Consider the following 18,442-nt stretch of genomic DNA (forward strand, 5'->3'; position numbering starts at 1 on the left):
TACAGCATCTTCAGGTATTAATGCCATTAAATTGTCCCATTTGATAATCAATCCTTCACATATACATTGCTGCCAGTTAATCTCTCGCCTGCCTCCAGACACAACAAGAAAATCATTCCCATTTGGTTTTGCTTCACAAGAGAAAGCCCTTCTCCACTCTTGACTGTGCTGCATTTGATGTTAGTGTTAAGTCCAGCTTTCACTTAGTGCAGCTGAGTGCTCCAATCTCCTCCAACGTTTTTGGAGTTGAGAGCATCCATAAACTGGCCAGTCATGCTCACAGACCCTGCTCTCTCAAGAGAATGGTCTCATAGATGAGAGGCTTTCATTTATGTGTTGATAGTAAATTTGAATTCTCTCCAAAGTGAATACATTTTGGCATTGTAGTGTAACCTACAAAAATGGAGAAAGCAAAGAGTTTCATTACATATGACCAATTAAGTATGGTTGTCATGTAGTCTTTGCCAGAACCACAGCAATCAGCATGGTGATAGAAGACATAATAAAAGCAACAGCCAATTATCAGTTATGTGGTTTCTCAGTGGTGCTGATAGCATTAGTCACAAAGGCAGAATGTTATAAGGTGGGTGTTTCAACCAAAAATTCTAATTTGAAAATCGAGATATAATTAAACTTGGTGATACTAGGTGCCATATATATTCCAGATTTAGTTAATATTAGTTCTGGTTGGGGATGTCCTACACATTTTAGCTGATAACTCAGAGGGCTCTAGTTTCCCGGCGCAGTGCAGGGTGACACACTGAGGCGAACCACGCGCAGAGCTAGTTTGAACCAGCGCAATGTGAGGTACACACAGTTTGGTAGTTTGGCAGACCGAGGTGCCAAAAGGCTTCGCCGAGGTGCGCTCAAAGCTCGCCGTCTGAAACCACGTCTACTTTGAGCGCACGGCGGAGTGTAGCTGGTGTAGTGGAAGTTTGGCTGACCGGTGCACAGTGCGCACACGTCACCAAAACCTCATAGGTAGGTTTCCGGAATGTCAGGCACATTAACAATGCTATAAATACCCACAAAAACCACTATTCAATGCTACTATCTCAATCAGCACATACATTTATCTCCATATCGACTGTCCCCTCACATCTGATGTCAGATCAAAGGAGATTGGCACCGTTTGGCATGCGTAATGGAAACCCAACTTGATCGCCTGTCAGTCAAACAGTGTGTCCAGTACGGTCAAGGGCGGACTGGTGTACGGGAAAACCGGTGATTTCCCCAGTGGGCCAATGGGCCGGTGGGCCGATGGGCCGGGCCACAAGACAAAGAAGAAGCAAAATAAAATGAAAAAGAAAGGGAAAAAAGTCTGTTGTTGTGATAGGCTATACCTGTTACCCGACTCGCTCCGCAGACCACCCCCCACCCCCGGCCGGCCCGGTTTCATGACTGATTCCCAGCCTGAAAAGGGTTCTCAGTCCAGCCCTGAGTACAGTGATGTCTTGTTTCCAGTCATGGCGTCTGGCAATCTCCTCCTCCATGTCAATTGTGTAAACTTTCATGACGCCTTCACACAAAGCATTTTAAAGGCGAGGACAGAGGCTCATTTGATTGGTTAAAATTGAATCAGCTGTGTCAAACCCACCCCACGCCTTCTCTCCTCCCTTCCGCCGGTAGGAGGGACAGCGGAGTACTTGCGACACTGCGCACAGCGTGCCAAACTTGCAAAATCCACCTGGCCTCACCCAGTTAGCGAAGCGCAGCTGTGCTGCGCCCCCGCCTCGCCCGGTCTGCGAAACTAGAGCACAGATTGTCATTTCACAGTATGGATAGAAAGTGAGACGCATTTTTTGTCCCATGCTACTAAATTTGACATGCTTTGTTTCATGTTTGTAGCTACTGTAGATCGTGAGATATTACTTGTTTCCTAAAAAACGTGACTTGTCAAAGAAGTTCATCGATGCCCTGGTAGCTCATTGGGCAAGAACATGTACCATGTGCTAAGGCTGAGTCCTGATCGTAGTATCCTGGGCTTGGATTTGACCTCAGGTCATGCATGTCCCCCACCCCCTTCCGTTTCTCTCTAGTGTGACTATCAAATAAAAAGCAGGGGAAAAAAAGTTCATCGATGCTGATATAGAAACTCTGTTCTGCCTAGGTCTACCAAGGCGACCGCAAGGACTTTTCTTGCAGGATGGGCTTACTGTGTCCCGCATTCCACATGGGTGCTTAGCCCCCTTTGATGGTATTATACATAGAATATTTATTAAAATTGTCTCTGGCATTGTGAACATGTTTTCTTTAGATGAGAGCACAGATTACGCAAAATGTGGGAACAATTGCATTATTTTGAAAGCTCAAGATAGCTACATATGCACAAATTACAATTTTGTTACCTTGGTTTTGACCTGAATTTAGATGAAGAAAAAGAATCTGCACACTACTGTACTGAACCCTTTGTCAATTAAGAGGTGTTGTTATACTTGGCTGCCTCAGCTTGGACAGGTCTGTAATGAGCAAACATCAACTAAAGTTGATGCTTTTTCATTGTTTCATTGTTTGGATGTGCCACCCCCTCAAAATCACTTACTCCTCTTTAGCTACCCCATTCATAGCTTTTCTGGCACCCTTGCGTCACCTAAGTACGTGTCCACCTCACCATCTGTCTACTCAAGCTACCAAATCTTCAAACATCCTCCCTCCTTACCTTATAGAGTACAAAACATTTCCATTCTTAAATATCCTGAGCAGTTTGTTATCCGTAGTGACTTCATGGAAGTGGGCTCCCTTCTCATTGGCAAAGAACAAGTCTGGTTTCCATATGGAGTCTAACATAGAGGGATCCAAGTCCAGTGAATCATCTGGGTATTCAGAATAGGCTAGCCTGGGATCATTCCACTGCTGACGGAGGAAGATATTCACACGGTAGTCCTGGAGAAAAGAGATGGATAGATAAACTACAGACAGAAATGTATAGTCCATTTCTCAGGAGGTATAAAGTCAAAGTCAAAGGGGCATGTAAAAAACTAAACTAAAAAGAAAGTTATACATTAAAAAGTAAAAAGGCACAGTAGCAGCAACACAAATTCATAAATCCAAACAGTGCAATATGAATAACAGTAGTGCAATTGGAGTAACAGTAGTGCAAGTTTGAATTTGAACTGAGAAAGCTTATAGACTGGATAAAGTGTATGTGTGCATATATAGTTCAGAGTTCAGTGCTGATGTGTGTGTGTGTCAGAGGTCGCGTTAACCGAATATTTTCCGTCATTGACGTTTTTTTTTTTAAACGGTGACGGAAAAATCTGAAGGCCATCTGTCATTTTGACAGATTGCAGTTCACACCCCTGACCACTTGGTGGCAATGACAGAGCTGATAGCAGTCCGGTGCGGTGCCAGTTCTCCGGCTTACCGGTGTGACTGCGAAAAAAAAATCTGGGTTCTCCCAGCTTTATCTAACAGACATATCTCTGGATCCAATAGAAGTGCAGCTTTCGTTCTCAACCACACTAACAATAGGCCTCCTAGCCAATCAGAAGTAGGGCGGGGGCGGGACTTGGGTGTTGACAGTGAGGCGCTCCATGCACCGTCCAAAGTGAGCCTCGTCAGCCTTCAGTGACGCACTGCAGCCCACAGGATGGACCACAGGTTAATGAAGCCCGGGGAAGACAGCAAAGATGTCTCTTAAACCGATGATGTCGGCGCCGACAGGATTCGGCATGCCTACTTTTCATATCTTTATCTCCTAGACCGTTTATGACACACAGAAACTTAAAAAAACGTCTAAAACCGGAGAAACGGAGCTTTGCGCCTATATACAGTGCCATTACGGTAACTCCTTAGGACTACTGACACTTCAACCGTCCAATCACAGAAGAGTCCTGAACCAATGGTGCGACCGAAAAAAAATGAGACGGTTTCTGAGAGCAGAGAACCGGAGCTTTCCGATGGTGTGCGAAATCACTATCACAATTCTACAACCATAGAAAGCAAAATAAATCAAGGCGGATTTAGTTTAATTGCAGGGTTAATAAGAATAAATGGCGATGGGCTTGGAATGGCAATAGATAGTTACAAGATAGTTAATATTTCAAATAATGTATATATGTTATATGATTAAATTTGCCGCATTCAAAACGTCGCGGCAGTTGAGTGGCAGAAGTTTCTTTAAAAAGATATGGTTTGGATTTTCTGTTCAGCTAACTTTGGACTGAATATTAATTAAAAATGAATGAAAATGAAATGCTATTGAATATGTCCTTATCATTTAAAAAATTAAAGTGACTGGTAAAAATAGATCATGACGGGATTTTTACGACCCTGTCAGTCAAAATGACAGACAACGAAAAAGTGTAGCGCGACCTCTGGTGTTTGTGTGTGTGTGTGTGTGTGCAGGGGCGGACTGGCCATCTGGATGTTCTGGAGAATACCAGAACGGCCGGTGCTGCTAGTTGACCGGCGGCCGGCCGGTCTTTTTTTTTTTCCTCCCCTTTTTGCTTGTAATCTACTGTTGTTCCATGTCCAGACCGATAGGTGGCAACAATGCGCCGGTAGGCCCTTAGATGCGCAGGCTTACTCGCCACTCAGCCGTGTCAAAGATACTCGTGGTAGTGTGTGCAAGTTGAGATGACTAGAGAGAGACCATCAGGGCCGCCACTCCCTATACGCAGACTACGCACAGCGCAAAAGTTAAGGTTGATAATAAAAAATGCCATGATAATTATAACATTATTACATAACAAAAAAATTTATAAATTATTTTTGAACTGGCCCACCGTTGTCTTTGTAAATTGTGTGCCCCACTCAATTTGAGCAAAATAAATGTTTTACCTAAAAGAGACTCCCCCACCCCCACCCACACACAAGATCAAATTGTGTGCATTGGTGAAGGTGCTACTTTTGCAAGTTTATGATATTTATTTGGAAATCGCATGTCGATGCATTCATCCAAGGAAAATAACATTGGAAACATTTTCTCATAATCATGACTTCTGTATCTCATACTTATGGCACAGTATCTCATAACTGTGAGAAAACAATCTCATAAAAAATACATTTTTGTTATCTAATTTATTGGCCGCTACATGCTGACTCAGAGGACAGCCCTGAACACCCCCACTGAAAAAAACTGCACACAAAAAAAAAAAACTATGTAGGTGAGGCCTGAGAGGAAATGTGAGAAATTAATATACATTCCTGAAACCAGGACAGACATTTTGTCAAAATTTTGTGGTGTCACACAAATCCATTGTAAACTTTATTGACTTTTGTGGTATGCAAACCCTCATTTGACTTAACAGTCTAAAAAGTTAAGCCCTGAAAAGTAGGTTTTGCAAAGTGCCCAATTCCCTTGCTTTCACAATGTGCCCCATGCAGTCTCCCGTGCTTTGGCAACCCGGCAGCCCTGGTCTCCCGTGCTTCGGCAGCCCCGGCGGCCCCAGTCTCCCGTGTTTCGGCAGCCCCGGCGGCCCCAGTCTCCCGTGCTTTGACAGCCCCGGCGGCCCCAGTCTCCCGTGTTTCGGCAGCCGCGGCGGCCCCAGTCTCCCGTGTTTCGGCAGCCCCGGCGGCCCCAGTCTCCCGTGTTTCGGCAGCCCCGGCAGCCCCAGTCTCCCGTGCTTCAGCAGCCCTGGCAGCCAAAGTTTCCTGTGCTTTGGCGGCCCCAGTCTCCTGTGCTTCAGCGGCCCTAGTCTCCTGAGCCTGACTGGTGGCCCCAGTCTCCCGTGCTTCGGCAGCCCCAGCATTCTGCAGTGTGGAGCCGCCAACAGTGCCACGATCCAGGGAGGTTCAGCCTTGGCTGCCAGCATCGGAGGTGGCTCCACCCTTCATGTCGATTTTGGCCTACTCCTCCCCCCGTCTTACAACGGCTATCCATCCCTGAGCCCCAGAGACTGTGTTTGGGATGTCAGGGGCCATCCCTCGTGGGGGGGGATACTATCATGGTTGTGAGTTTCTTGTGCTTTTGGACTTTTGGTTGGTCCCATTCTCCATACAAACTGATGTCTCAAATAAGGGAAAAACATAAGTATGCATCTTAGTATTTATTAAAAGTTATGAGTTACCACAACTACCACAACTAGGACTAGCACGACTGGAGGACTTTTGAGGAAAATTGGATTTTTTAATTTTCATTTTAATTTGGAGCCAAGCTGGGCGCCCTGGTAGCTCCTGTGGTAGAGCGCATACCACTTGTCAAGGCTGAATCCTGACCACAGCGGCCTGCGTTCAAATCTGACCTCAGGCCATTTGCTGCATGTCATCCCTTCTCTCTCTCCTGCCTTTCCTGTCTCGCTCTACTGTGACAAATAAAGGAGAAATGCCAAAAAATAATAATCTTTCATTTGGAGCCAAATAATATTTTAATTTAACAATTTTTGGTAATTATAAAATCCTACTGTGGAAGTACTCTAAATCATAATTTCAATATAGTTGCGGAATATGTTTTAAATACCTCACTTCACTTCACTTAAATACTTTCATTAAATACTTAAATAGAGGAGACAGAATTGGGGAAATTTCATATTGCCAATATCTATGTCAGTTGATATACACTGCTATAGTTGTCTTTGCTGTTATGCCAATATAAGACTACACAATAAAGCATAAACTGGTGTGTTGGAGATGGGCTGAGGTTATATCACCCAGCTCTCTGTCTCTGAGAAGAAAATGGGAGGGGGTGGGATGGGGTGGGGTTGGGGGGGTGGGGGGGATAGACAGATGGTCAAGAGAGAAAGGCTTTAATCCTAATGTGACATATGGCCAATGTAGACTTCTCCCTCTTTGTATTTTTCTCTCTACGTCATTCTCTCTGTATTCTATAACCTCTGCATTTGTAGTGATCGCTTTCTTACGACAGCTATATTCCCTGTCAACTCATACTGGCTCACTTCAGTCAAGAGTTTTGACTTTAACATCAGTGTAAGGTATGGTTAGATGAGATATTTAAGTAATATTGTAACATTTTCATACAAGTAAGTGTCATTGTGCTGCTTCAATGTAAAAATGATATCTGTATAACAAAGCACGGATTAAAGCTTTAGCCAGTTTGTGAAAAATCCCAGTGGTTGCCCATGAGAAAAATCCCCTGGAAAGATGTAATAATGGCCTCACTGTTTGACTAACAAATGATCTCTGAGAGGTCCAGCACAAAAACACCACAGGACTGACAGCCTGACAGTAGGAAGCAATCATCTCACATCAGTTCACCCTCTGAACTGTAGGTTGAAGCTAAATGGAATGGAATCTTAATTGTGGTTTCAGTAACACCTGTGTTTACCTTGCTGTTCATGTCAAAATAGCTGCTGACAAAGTCTTGCCTGGCAAACACACACCCAAACGCACACACAGATACAAACAGATGAGCATTCGTCAGAACTCCCCCCAGTGAAGCAGAAACCACTTAGAGCATGTCACTTCAATCATCCATTTATCCATCCATCTTTACAGAAAGCTTGACTGATTGCATCCCATTTGGCTTTAGTGATTATGCAAGAGAGGGGTAGTGTGTGACAGGGATAGAGACATAATGTAGTTAAGCATCAGAGATGTGTTCAATCATTACTGACTTTCCTTCAGAGACACATCCTCACACAAAGAGACATTTTAACTTTAATATGTATGAGTCACCTGAGACTGTTGACTGGGATGGCTGCCTATGAAGAATGTCCTGAAAAGACCACCTTAAATTCCTTTTAACACCAACTCAAATTCCCCTTTCCATGACAAGCTGTGTGACACTGAGCAAATGCTTGCTCAAAAGTAAAACCTTTTTTTTTTTTTTTTTAAAGACGCACTTTGCAAAATTGTAGGTTGGTTAAAACGAGGACTGTTTTCGCTTGACTGACAGAAAATGTGGAGTCTAAAGGAGGGCTTTTCAAACTTGTGCATGATCCAGACCCCCAAGTAGACTTTCTCTGTGCCATGGACTCGTATTTTGCCCTTGAGATTCTGACATGAAAAGATAATTTGGTTTGTCCTAATTCTTAAATTGTCATTAAATATTAAATTGTGTAGATGTCACATGCTAAAAGTGGTGAGATTAAAACAGTGTTAAAATAGTTAATGTATTCCTCATTTGGTAATGACCCCCTGGAAGCCCCTCAAAGACCCTCCAGAGACACAACTGGCCTAAAGTGGTCCTCATCACCAGCTGAGTCAAGATGGTCCTCACTTCAATGCAATTTACGTAGTTCACCATAAGTTAATGTCATTCAAATTTTCTGTTTCTAAGTCAACAGACATGTTTACATACATGCAAGAACAATATTAGCTGCCTTTGCAACATGCATTCATGTCACTGAATGTTTTCAAAAGGTCAAAAGATGAGCTTTTTCCCAATCTAGAGGCTAATTTGAGCAATCATTTTCTTGGCTCCTACCTTAGTGATCCAGCCAAAATTCTAGTCTTCATGTGATAAAGACAGAAGTCATTAAGGAGAAGGATAGTTGGCAAGACTAAAATGTCCTCATCAGCCACCACTTCGAACACCTTCAAACTGTAGGGCATTCCCAAACTACACTACTCACAAAAAGTTAGGGATATTGGGCTTTCGGGTGAAATTTCAGGATGAACCTAAAATGCATTATAACCTTTACAGGAGAACTTAATGTGACCTTCTGTAAACTTTTGAATGCACATGTCCAACTGTTCAATGTCTCAGTACTTTTTGCACAAGTTGCTGTTCTCTAACAAGGAGCTTAACGGCAAAATTCACATCAGGTGTTTGATGCTCCAGCTCATCGAGGTCGTATCATTAGGGAACGGCTGCTGGAGACTGGGGTACCTCAGATGGAGTGGCCTGCACTTTCTCAGACCTGAATCCCATAGAAAACCTATGGGATCAGCTGAGTCACCGTGTAGAGGCTCGGAGCTCTGTACCCCAGAACCTCAATGTCCTGAGGGCCGCCCTTCAAGAAGAGTGGGATGCCATGCCTCAGCAGACAATAAGTCGACTTGTGAACAGCATGAGACGTCGTTGTCAAGCTGGAATTGATGCTCAAGGGCACATGACAAGTTATTGACACTGACATTTTTTGTTGTGGTATATCCACCACTGTTGTTGGCTTTTGTTTCAAGAAATTGTTTGAGATGAGGAAATCACCAGTGTATGCTACTACTTAAATGCCCTACTTTCATGATATAATATCACTGTAGCGTGAACTTTTTATATTTTCCATAAATTTCACCCAAAAGCCAAATATCCCTAACTTTTTGTGAGTAGTGTATATGATAGTATGTTCCAGAAATTTCTAGGGAACAGAAAGTACTGTTAGCATGGCTGGATTTCTTCATCAAAACAAGGTTTTATGCACAAAGTGATAACGAATTTGCTGGTGTGTTGGATTATACCTTATCCCAATCTAAGTCCTCATCCAGGTCTGGAATTTCAGTTCTCCACACAGAATCGAGAGATACGGGACTATGAAGACACCCCTCATCCCCCCAAAAATGTATACAGCTTTGAAACGAAGCCCTCTGTTACATCTGCCGCCTCCACTGCCTAATCTGTCTTCCTAATGCCAGTTTGCGTTTCCTAGTACAGTGACGGAATTTATTAACTGACTTACATTCATTCTCTACAGCCTTTCCCTAATGTTAACAACAACCAACTTATGCCTAGCCCTAACTTTGATCAATAAGCCAAAATGACTGTTCCTTGATCAATAAGCCAAAATGACTGTTCCTCCTCTCCCTGCAGTCCTGTCTGCCCTTTTCCAGCCCGTCTCGTCTGCCTTGCTTCCCAGGCCTGGACACCCGCTAAGCTCAGCTACTCCCAGAATTCTGCTCCAGTCTCACTCGGCTCAGCTTTCCACGCTCTAGACTCTCTGCTTGGCTCAACGCCAGCTTTCCCCCAGCTCTCCTCATATCCAGCTAACCCCTCTGCTCAGCTCATAAATAAACATTCATCTTTTACTGTATTCCTGTCTCCTCGACTCTCTATGTCTAGCTCTTGGGTTCACCAGTTCACCCCGCGAACCGCTTGTATCTTTGAGACTTGAAAACTCCTTGAAGAAGTTCAAGTTAACGTTTATTTAGAACTCAGTATCACTGTTGACAGTCTCAAAGGGCTTAACATGCCCAAATGTGTACAACAAACAGGACAACACCCCCTGACTTAATCCTCATAGCAAGCAAGAAAACACTCCCAGAAAAACCCAGCTGAACTGGGAAAAATGGAAGAAGAACAAGGCGTGAGGTGGTAATGCGGCATTCCATGGAACACCATACTTCCTCATTGCATCTCTTAGTTGTGGATAAAAGAGCACTGAGTTATGAATAGGGAGCTCAAACTGCTGCTTAATATGCTCAGACACAGATCCTGATCCCCTGTAACATCACCCAAGAGGTGAATGGCTTTGCTAAACTCCCAAAATAATTTCTTGATTGTTCTAAAAAACACTGATGCATCCTTGTGTGGAATGAAATCAAAATGTTTCACTAAAATCTGTTTAGGCTGAGGGTTTCCCATAGACAGTTAGTGTAGATTTACTACCATTTACTACCATTACATTCGTCTGTAATGCAGTAATTTAACTGATTTACTATTCCTAAATTCAGTAATCACATTACAGTTACAAATAAAACAATTGTGGCATTACTTGCGTTACATACATTCCTCAATCATCTGCATAACGGGCAGAGTTCGTGTGGAGGAAGCACAAAATGGCAGAGCAGTATCCAGCTTTTGAGGGATGGAGCTATGCATATTACTTTCAATTTGCTGCACAAAAGGAGAAGAATGTGACAGTAAAGTGCAAACTGTGCCCTGCCCAGAAACAACTATCCACTGCTGTGAACACAACATCAACTGGGCTGCTCTTCACTGACTCTGCTGTCAGCTTTGTGGTATTACTTTATTGAAGTGCATAAAAGTGTGTGTGTGTGTGTGTGTGTGTGTGTGTGTATACATATATATATATATATATATATATATATATATATATGTATATATATATATATATATATATTAAAAGCTCAGAGTGACCATCAGGTTCTTGGTAATCTTTCTTACTAAGACTCTTCTCCCACGTTGCTCAGTTTGACCGGGTGACCAGATCTTGGAAGAGTCTTGGTTGTGCCAAATTTCTTCCATTTGAGAATTATGGAGGCCACTTTGCTCTTGGGAGCCTTCAGTGCAGCAGAATTTTTTTTGTAACCTTCCCCAGATCAGTATCTTGCAACACTCCTGTCTCTGAGCTCTGCAGGCAGTTCCTTTGACCTCATGGCTTGGTTTCTGCTCTGATATGCATTGTCAGCTGTGAGGCCTTCTACAGAGAGGTGTGTGCCTTTCCAAATCATGTCCAATCAATTTAATTTACCACAGGTGGACTCTAATCAAGGTGTAGAAACATCTCAGCAACCATCAAGAGAGTGAGTGTTGTTGCAAAGGGTCTGAATACTTATGTCAATGTGATATTTCAGTTTTTCCTTTTTAATTAATTTGCAAAAAATTCTAAAATTCTGTTTTCACTTTGTCATTATGTTGTACTTAGTGTAGATTAATGAGAGAAAAATGAATTTAAACAACTGTAGCATCAGGCTGCAACATAACAAAAGTGAAAAAAAATGAAGGGGGTTTGAATACTTTCTGAATGCACTGTACTTGTCTGTTTGATTTGATTACATTTTTTTTTAATTGAATTGGTTGACTGATTAATTGATAGGTTGAATGATTGATTTGTATCAACTATGGGCAAGATGGATGGGGAGTTGGAACTGGAGCAGGATGGCTGGGGTGGGGGGGGGGGGGGGGGTTAGAGGATACCGAGGGTCTATAATTCTCTCTCTCTCTCTCTCTCTCACTCACTCACTCACTCACACACACACACACACACACACACACACACACACACACACACAGCATAACCCTTTTAAAGCTTAGCCTATTACAAATTAAAATGTTCAGTAATGTACTCTAATTATAACCTCTCTCTCTCTCTCTTGCACACACACACACATCTTAGTCTATTACAAAGTAAGATGTTCAATAATGTACTCCATGTACAGTAATGTACAAGTTGATTCATTTTTTATATTGCGATACATCACTATCATCTGGGTAGAGAAAAACATTGTCATATGAATTTCATTTCTCTATTGTAATTAAAAATGCAATGCTACTTTCAGGAGATGTGTTGGAGGAATAGCACTTGAAGCAAATTCAAATTTCAGTCCCCATAAATTGACCTCACATAAATTCTACTTCCCGTAAAAAAGAGTATCTTAAATTGTGGCATCACCCTGCACTAGTGGGTATAAATTAAAATTTCAACCAATAAAATCTTCACAAATCTTTAAACATCCTCTCATCCACCTGTCTCCTCCAATAAAACTGTTTCTCTCCCAAACTGATATCGTCTTGGTTTGCATTTGTGAATGATCCTTTCCTGCTCCATGTCCCACACAAACATCCTGTTTCAACACGGCATAAAAAACGGCATCAAATCGAGAAAGATAGAGTCACTATTATGGGATCTTTTCAACGGATGGTAAACCCATTAAAAAATATTTTTGTTTTTATTATTCGGTTTTCATCATTAACCATGAATTGAGAGTTCCCAAATTTCCCGAAAGAGATTTGGTCAATGAATTTTACTACAGTAAATGCAGTGTCCTACATTCCTGGGTGGCCTTTAGTTCCTGTTGTGTAGTAAAGGTATTGTCTTGATCCTGGAAAGAAATGTTTAATCCCTCTCCAGGAAAGCCTTTCTTTTTGATTCAGGAGGAAAAAAAAGCTGAAAGGCCTTTTTCTGAATGGAAAGTAGCTTATTCGTTATGATGTTTTCTGGGTGTTTGTGAAGAATCCACAAGGTTTTGGTTGGCTGTTAGTCCATCCCAGTCCATCCCTGAATGGCAGCCAAACCCAGCCAGCACACATGTTAAGTATAACGCCTTGGCTACACTGAACACATATAGGGACCGTTAGCAGAGTGGATGTGCCATGGATTGTATCTTTGCTGGCTATCTTGCAGCACATGTATAGGGGTGTGTAGTAAGTCAAAAATGACCGCTGGTGTTGGGATTGTGCAGGATTATGTCTTCATTTTTTGGACCCAGCATAGCACTGTGAAACTTTTTAACCAAATTTGTGTAATATGTTAAAGACCCCATGAAATGGACACTTCTTGAATATATGTATTTCCTGTTGAAACAGGATGTTTGGGCATTTAAACCAATAGGACAAGCCAAACCTAATCCTAACCCAACAGGATAGCAGTTTGGGAGAGAAACAATTTTATTTGAAGGAGCAGGTGGATGAGAGAGAATGTTTTACGACTTGAAACGGCAGGAAATAACATCTACAAACTACTGCGGGCTCTGGGGGTCTGGGGCTTAGGGATAAAGTTACCAAGTGACCACCAGCTGGTACTGACAAAATAAATGCTGACAGGGCAATTAAAACAAAGTAGGGGTGTAGCAGATCACAAAACTCACATTTTGAATCATATCACGTTTTTTGAGTCACAGATCGGATCATTTTGCAGATCAACAACAACAATAACAACAAAAAAGGAAGATAACTTGACAGATATAACTTTACTTTCAATTCATTTTGTAAAGCACTTAGGGATTTTTTGCCCATTGAATGAAAACAACATTCAGCTCAAGATGCTGATATATAAAAACAAATAAAAATTCAATGAGGCATTATACTTCCTTTAAACATGGACAGTAAATTTAAAAAATAGTCTGTGTCCACATCATCAAAACAAAGAGATGAAAAAAAAGATGTCTTAAGATGTCCATCTGCTTCCACTCTGCTACTGCTCCTGTCAGTACCTGTGTCAGGGCTCTCATAGAGGGCGTGTATCTACAGCCTGGACTTGTCATCTTCCACTCTGCTCTGATATAGTGAACAGTCACAGTCACGTAGCTTTCTGTAGCAATAGAGGTCCATCCATCTGTGGTGAGGGCAACAGAGGATGCCTTGGATAATTCCTTGACAGCTATTTTCTTTTCCTGTTCATAAAGTTCTGGCATGATCTTCATACTGAGGTGGGTGCGTGAAGGGATTTTGAAATGTGAATCAAGCACTTTCACCATATTTTTAAACCCTTTGTTCTTCACAGAGTACAGCTTCATGTCAGCAGCTATGAACATCCCAACAGATTTGGCAATAGCTTTATCCTGGTCTGATCCTCAAAAGGACTCCTGTCATTTCTTTTTGCTTCCATCATCATTGTAGTTCACAGGGAATCTGAAGTGCTCCCATACAGGTGACTTAAATGATGCGGGAGGCTTTTTAAGTTCTTCCGCCTGCCATGCTGCCTATGCTTGTTTGGTGTTGGGATTAAACATGCCTTGGTCACATGAACGCACCACCGCCTTTTTTTTTTTTTTTTTTTTTTTTTTTTTTTTTTTTTTTGCATAATCAACTAATCATCGTGTTTCAGACAAAAACGCAGCCAATCTGCAGATCACAAGCGTCTTGAACCATAAGGGGGTGATCCGCATGGATCATGGTTTAACCATGATCCATGATCATGGTTTAACCATGATCCATACAGATCACCGGATTACTTGAAGATTTGATTTAAATGGCATCTGTGTGTGCGTGTGTTGTATTTAGCAAGGGAGCATAGACTGGTGGCCATTAAATAGTGAGGCAAAGGAACATCTGGTAGATTTTAGTGCAGAGAAGCATGTTGATTCTCTGATGACTGGACGTTGTTGCTAGTATTTCATGAAACTGAGCACATCTCAGAAGACTTGAGAGCTCAGGAGGAATAACATAAGAGCCATAAGTGCAATGTCATTTGCTTAATTATTTAGATTTGCTGGCATTACCAGGTGATAAATGGGACAAGTGTTCATAATTAACACTGACATCTGCACTGTGTTCACGGGGTGTGAACGGGTGAAGATTTTTTGCCTCTATTTTGACCATAAGATGGTCTTCTAATGTCATCCAGGCGCTTTTCTCTGAAGGAGGGTGCATAATTCTTTTGGACAGGGTTCGGCAATGTGTTTAGCTGCCAATTCTTGAAGCTGGCATAGTGTTTGACTCTAGTAGCTAAGAAAAGAAAAGGGACATCAGGACCCTATTTTACTCAAAGTAAAGTAGGCTTAATGGTACTGTTTAGTGACAAACACTAAATTTTTCTTTTCTTTTAAAGTTTTCTTTTTCATATTAAATTCATTATCGGGTAAGCAGAGCAAAGAGTTGCTAATTTAATTGATGGCTAAATTTGTGTCTGCTGAAAATAAATGTTGTCTATGTAATAAAGTAAGTTAAGTCTTCACACTTGATGTTGTCGCAACAGATTGAAGATGAAGGGTTGAGCAGCACTTCATAGGCAGGCAGCATGGCTCCCACAGCTCATCTCTGACTGAATTCAGTCACAGATAAAAACTAGGGTAGATAACTTTGCAGAGTGGGTGGCCTTTCTTCAAAAAATTGAACAGCTCAAACAGCACAGACCTGAGATTCAGGACCTTGTCCAGGTCACTGTGACCTTCATGCACACTCATGTGTCACTCAAATGCCAATGCAATGGCAGGTAGGAAGTGGTTGCCCGGGTAGCTTTCTCTGTTACTCTGTAGCTACAGTACGCTAAGCTTAAGTATTAAGTAGCACAAGTGCATGATGGACTGAGGTAGAGATGTTTCATTGAAATGACTGGTTGTTTGATTTGTGCCAAACAGATTTTAACAAATGAGATTACAGCCCCAGTAGCAGCCTGGACCAAACAATATGTGATGGTGATTTGTCAAAATAATTAAGAAAAACATCACATACACAAGCTTTAAACACTGACTGAGAATTTGTATGATGACACTACCATACAGTTTCTTATCTAGTACTACAGATACAGTGAATCCTTGAAGTGAATTCGCATGCATTTCATCTCTAAAAAGCTGACATTGTGTACAAACAATACATACAAGTATTAAATACAACTTTTTCATTATGTTTAGACATGAAACCAGCTTTGTGCAGTTTAGTTTCATGCAGTATCTCTATTACATACCATAGTGGTTTCAGCAATGGAACCGAAGCTGTTGATGAAAATGTTACAGGAAACATTGACTGGAGGACCTATCAGACAGACAGAAAAGAAAGAAACAATGATTAGGGGAAAGTAAAAAGCAGACCTTTTCTTCATTTTTTGTCTAGGACACTAAAACTCTCTTCTAATAAATACAATACTGTTAGAGTAAGTGTATCACAACGACATGAGAGCAAGTTATGAGCTAAAAGCAAGTCCATTAAAAAAAGGTTTCAGTTTGTGTCTCAGACAAAAAGAAAGAGTTTGCCTATACTCTTTTCTCAGGCATATTGTTACAAGTTTAGTTTTATTGAGAGGAATTTGTGAAATGCAGTAATTACAGAGGAACAATGGTAAATGTAATGTCATATGCAACACATATATTACTTTTTTTAGTGATGTGCAGAAAGCATGCTTAAATGAAAATCACACTCTTTATTGCATGGTTTCACTTGTCACTTTATGCCTATCCTGAAGAACACTGATTTATTTTTTATTAGTGAAATTCTGAAATTGTGTAACAATTAAACGCAAGCCGCCTTAAAATGCAATTCACTCAGCTGTGGTGCATTCCACTGTGTGGTTTTAAACATGACAAAACTAAATTGCGCTTGTGAGCACCAATTAAGTGAAACAGAGCACACATTCTTTGTGGGGCTTACAGATGACCACAGTCTGTAAGCCTTGTAAACTCAACTATGCCCCATGTTTGGCAGGAGACTGTGACTGGATGGTGATTACATTCCAATTTGGCTGGATTGCTGCATTTTCTTATTTAAATGCATCGAAAATGACTATGGTATCCGGAGAAATGCAATGATGTGCTTAGCATTTGATTTTGTCACACAGATATTGTTAGGTGCCGCCTCCCTCCTGTCTCTGTTCCGTGTTTTCCTTTGTTTTCCCCTCCCCTTGTGTTCTGTTTGTTTGGTCTGTCTTCCTTGTCTGTAGGCTGGGCGTGGCTGGCTCATGGGCTTCATCTCCTTCACCTGTCTCCTCATGCACACCTGGGGTGTAATTCAACGACGTTACGATACATAACGTTGTGTGACGTTGTCTCATCGAATGATATGTTTGATCGTAACGTTTTGTAACAGAGAGCAACATGCCTCACAGGTAGTTTAACTCCGTTTTGTGGGCGTGTCACAGGTGTTATCCAAACAGCATCAGCCTGTATTGAAGCCTCCGTGATTTAAAACGCTAGAGCTCCATTATGGCTTCCAAGTCGCTATATTAGTGCAGCCTATGTTTAAAATGTTGCCCATCATTTGAAGAGGTAAAAGCACATGTATGTGGTAAGTACACTATATTACCAAAAGTATTCGCTCACCTGCCTTTACTCATACTATGAACTGAAGTGCCATCCCATTCCTAACCCATAGAGTTCAATATGATGTCGGTCCACCTTTTGCAGCTATTACAGCTTCAACTCTTCTGGGAAGACTGTCCACAAGGTTGAGGAGAGTGTTTATAGGAATTTTTGACCATTCTTCCAAAAGCGCATTGGTGAGGTCACACACTGATGTTGGTCGAGAAGGCCTGGCTCTCAGTCTCCGCTCTAATTCATCCCAAAGGTGTTCTATCGGGTTCAGGTCAGGACTCTGTGCAGGCCAGTCAAGTTCATCCACACCAGACTCTGTCATCCATGTCTTTATGGACCTTGCTTTGTGCACTGGTGCACAGTCATGTTGGAAGAGGAAGGGGCCCGCTCCAAACTGTTCCCACAAGGTTGGGAGCATGGAATTGTCCAAAATGTTTTGGTATCCTGAAGCATTCAAAGTTCCTTTCACTGGAACTAAGGGGCCAAGCCCAGCTCCTGAAAAACAACCCCACACCATAATTCCTCCTCCACCAAATTTCACAGTCGGCACAATGCAGTCTGAAATGTACCGTTCTCCTGGCAACCTCCAAACCCAGACTCGTCCATCAGATTGCCAGATGGAAAAGCGTGATTCATCACTCCAGAGAACGCGTCTCCACTGCTCTAGAGGCCAGTGGCGGCGTGCTTTACACCATTGCATCCGACGCTTTGCATTGCACTTGGTGATGTGTGGCTTGGCTGCAGCTGCTCGGCCATGGAAACCCATTCCATGAAGCTCTCTGCGTACTGTACTTGGGCTAATCTGAAGGTCACATGAAGTTTGTAGCTCTGTAGCAATTGACTGTGCAGAAAGTCGGCGACCTCTTTGCACTATGCGCTTCAGCATCCGCTGACCCCTCTCCGTCACTTTACGTGGCCTACCACTTCGTGGCTGAGTTGCTGTTGTTCCCAAACGCTTCCATTTTGTTATAATAGAGCTGACAGTTGACTGTGGAATATTTAGGAGCGAGGAAATTTCACGACTGGATTTGTTGCACAGGTGGCATCCTATGACAGTTCCACGCTGGAATTCACTGAGCTCCTGAGAGCGGCCCATTCTTTCACAAATGTCTTGTTTCACAGTCTGCATGCCTGAGTGCTTGATTTTATACACCTGTGGCCAGGCCAAGTGATTAGGACACCT

At 42.1% G+C, this 18,442-nt stretch overlaps 1 protein-coding gene across 1 annotated transcript in view; it reads right to left on the reverse strand.

Moving 5' to 3' along the window:
* glra3 (glycine receptor, alpha 3) overlaps positions 1–18,442 on the reverse strand; it is a 75,122-nt gene that overhangs the window by 44,527 nt on the left and 12,153 nt on the right. The window contains exons 3-4 of the mRNA XM_030056708.1: positions 15,921–15,988; positions 2,660–2,883 (exon numbers count right to left, since the gene is read on the reverse strand). Coding sequence (XP_029912568.1) covers positions 2,660–2,883; positions 15,921–15,988 — 292 coding nt within the window. The remainder of the gene's footprint in view (positions 1–2,659; positions 2,884–15,920; positions 15,989–18,442) is intronic.

This window comes from Myripristis murdjan, chromosome 1, assembly GCF_902150065.1.
Source record: "Myripristis murdjan chromosome 1, fMyrMur1.1, whole genome shotgun sequence".
NCBI classification, from domain to species: Eukaryota; Metazoa; Chordata; class Actinopteri; order Holocentriformes; family Holocentridae; genus Myripristis; species Myripristis murdjan.